The 3,366-nt window shown below is 55.5% G+C and overlaps 1 protein-coding gene across 1 annotated transcript in view; it reads right to left on the bottom strand.

The window, feature by feature from the left end:
- The window catches only part of MYH14 (myosin, heavy chain 14, non-muscle), an 85,685-nt gene that overhangs the window by 48,859 nt on the left and 33,460 nt on the right, over positions 1 to 3,366 (bottom strand). Inside the window, exons 15-16 of the mRNA XM_014550447.1 lie at positions 2,997 to 3,170; positions 1,545 to 1,659 (exon numbers count right to left, since the gene is read on the bottom strand). Of these exons, the coding sequence (XP_014405933.1) occupies positions 1,545 to 1,659; positions 2,997 to 3,170 (289 nt within the window). The remainder of the gene's footprint in view (positions 1 to 1,544; positions 1,660 to 2,996; positions 3,171 to 3,366) is intronic.

Here is a 3,366-nt window from a genome sequence, read left to right as displayed (position 1 = left end):
CAACGAGGCTTGGGAAAGCCCCGGGGCCCACCACACAGGCAAACGGCTCTTCTGCCTGTGCCTCTTACAGAAGTGACATTCCGAGAAGACTAACGGCAAATTCCCACCGGCCTTTTGGAGCAAGAAAGCTCCAACACTGTATCTCAGTCTGTTGCTATCTTGCTTCTTCCCAGGGGCCCCGAAGGGAACTTTGTGAGAAAGCAAATCAATAAAGGTCGAGCCCAGCCCGCGTGGCTCAGTGGTTGAGCATCGACCTATGAACCAGGATGTCATGGTTTGATTCCCAGTCAAGGCACATACCCGGGTTTCAGGCTTGATTCCCAGGGTGGGGTGTGCAGGAGGCAACTGATCAATGATTCCCTCTCATCATTGATGTTTTCTCTCTCTCCCCATCTCCCTTCCTCTCTAAAATCAATAAAAACATATAAAAATAAATAAAAATCTAAAACTTGATCTACCTGTAAAGTGCTCCCTTCTGAGTTCTCATTAATTCTTTTTAAAATATATATATATATTATTGATTTTTCACAGAGAGGAAGGGAAAGGGATAGAGTTAGAAATATCGATGAGAGAGAAACATCGATCAGCTGCCTCCTGCACGCCCCCTACTGGGGATGTGCCCGAAACCAAGGTACATGCCCTTGACTGGAATCGAACCTGGGACCTTTCAGTCCGCAGGCCGATGCTCTATCCACTGAGCCAAACTGGCTAGGGCTTGTTATTGTTATTAATTCTTTTCCAGTCAAATCTCTTGTGTGTGTGTGTGTTTTAGGGGAGGCAGGGTGGTCATATGCCATCTACAAATAATGTTATCTCTTTCTTTACAATGCTCACACACTTATTTCTTTTTCTCATCTGATTGCTAGGGCTAGTATCACCAAAAAAGTGTTTCACAGCCGTGTTGACCGTGGGCATCCTTGTCTTATTTAAGGAGCAGTGTTTTATCATTGAACTAGAGGCCTGGTGCACGAAAATCGTGCACTGGAGGGGGGTGTCCCTCAGCCCAGCCTGCACCCTCTCACAGTCTGGGAGCCCTCGGGGGATGTCCGCTTGCTAGCTTAGGCCTGCTCCCTCTGGGGATCAGGCCTAAGCCGGCAGTCAGACATCCCTCTCACAGTCCCAGGCCGCCCTTGCTCCTTACTGCCCGCCTGCAGCGGAGGCAGGAGAGGCTCCCGCCATCACCGCTGCCCTCGCCAGCCTGAGCCTGGCTTCTGGCTGAGCAGCGTGCCCCCTGTGAGAGTGCACTGACCACCAAGGGGCAGCTCCTGCGTTGAGTGTCTGCCCCCTGGTGGTCAGTGCGCGTCATAGCGACCTGTGTTCTGCAGCTCCATCGATTTGCATTTTACCCTTTTATTATATAGGATAGGATGCTGGCTTGAGACATCAATCAACCACTCATTGAGAACACTCCTGTGAGACCAACTGGCCTGCCTGTGTAAGTTCTGCACCTGAGCAGACAACTCAGCCCCGGAAACAAGGTGCTCACACTGTGGGCTGGGAGAAGGGACGCCCAGAACTGCAGGGCCGGGGAAGCGGGTCCTCACCATCTTTCCAGATCTCCGCCGTCAGCCGGTCTGTGCTCTGGTGCAGCAGGGCGGCCACATTGTCATTCAGAGGGTCCATGTTCTTCATCAGCCACTCATTGGCCTTGTAGTCGACCTGAGTGGAGTCGGGCACGGGAGGGGGTGAACTTGCAGGTTCGGGGGCTCTCCTGAGTTCTCCAGGAGCCGCCCCAGAAGTTCTGAGGCTCCGGCTCTGGGGTTCACCACCGGAGAGCATTGGTGCCACCTTGTGTCCATCTCTGGAACTGCACCCTCCGCCGGCATGACCCCTCTCCCTGTGCTTCCCGGTCCACCTCTGACCTCGTCCACTTTCTTCCTTATTCATTCCACTCCAGACACACGGGCTTCCACGCTGTTCCTCAAACGTGCACCTCACTTCCTCCTCAAGATTTTACCCCTGTCCCCCCCCACCCCTGCCTGGGAGTCCCTCGCTGTGGCATTTCCCACGGACGACTGCTTGGGAGAATTCAGGGTTTTGTTTTGAGGCGTCACAGTCTTAACCACAACACCCTGCATATGTCCCTCCCACCAGACAGGGGCTCCCTGAGGCCAGGGCCCGGGCCTCTCCCAGCCCAGCACAGAGCTAGGCACACAGGTCTTAGAAAATGTTTGGGAAACTTGGTGCCCTACACAGGACACACAGGGCCCTGCCTCCCAGCCGCCGTGCATGCTGTTCCCTCCGCCTGCAGAGCCCTTCCCGCCCTTCCCCCGTCCTTTCTGGCCCCTGTCACACATCATTTAGGCCAGACAGCCCACAGGCCAGATCGGGCCCGCCACCTGTTTTTGTAAATAGCGTTTTACTGGAATACGGCCTTCATTTATGAGTTACCGGTGGCTTCCTTCACACTGCAGTGTCAGAGCAAGCAAGTGGTTGTGACAGAGTGTCTGGCCCACGAAGCTGAAGCTATTTACAGAAAATGTTCGCTGGCCCTTAGTTTAGGTTTCAGATCAAGCGCTGCTCTTCTCTGTGAAACCGTCCCTGGGGCTCCCACTCTGGGCTTTGACACTGCCCTTAGGGGCCCTGACCAAAGCACCCGCCAGCCTTACATGCCAATAGTTTGTATTTGTCTTTCTTCCAGAGAAGGAACTCAGTAAGCACAGAAACCATGTCTGACTTGGGCCCCTGACTTTGCTCAGCACAGGGCTGAGTGCACAAGGACGTCTGTTTGCTGAGTGAGTAGATAAAATGCACATGATTCTCCTCTTGGCGAACTCCTACCCACCCCTCAAAACCTGCTATGAAAATCCCCTCCTCCAGGAAGCCATTGTTGACTTCACCAGACAGAGTCCTCACTCCTCCCGGGGCTTTCCTAGCCCCTGGCCTGGCTGTGTCCTGTCCCAGTGGACCTCCGGTGGTCGGCACCCTCCCCCCCATCTGTAGCCAAGGGGCCCCCACTCCCACCCACGTGCCCCGAGGTGGCCCCGGCCCCCTACCTTGCCCGCGTAGTGCAAAACGCTGAAGTCGGCCTGGTCCCGCAGCTGCCGCGGCCGCTGGAACTTGGGGTGGCCGCCCTGCTCCTGCGCCACCTTCTCCACGAAGGACTTGTCCGTGGCCTTGGGGAACCAGCACTCCTCGTCCAGCAGGGCCAGGAGCCCAGGCGGGTTGGCCTGACCATTGACAGGAAGGGAAAGCGAATCAGGTCCCCAGATCTGGGCACTTAGGCGGTGGCTGGTTTTTAGTTCTTATAACTGACACGTGGATGTCGGGCGGAACGTGAGGACAACAGTGACAGCGACAGCCACGGATGGAGCCGGCCCTGCGGCAGCTCGTCCCGGGGTCACACAGATCTGGGCTGTTTTCTCC

The sequence above is a fragment of the Myotis brandtii genome, unplaced genomic scaffold (assembly GCF_000412655.1).
Source record: "Myotis brandtii unplaced genomic scaffold, ASM41265v1 scaffold601, whole genome shotgun sequence".
Taxonomy (NCBI): Eukaryota; Metazoa; Chordata; class Mammalia; order Chiroptera; family Vespertilionidae; genus Myotis; species Myotis brandtii.
Note: the sequence above shows the minus strand (reverse complement) of the source record. Positions and strands in the feature narration are given on the sequence as shown.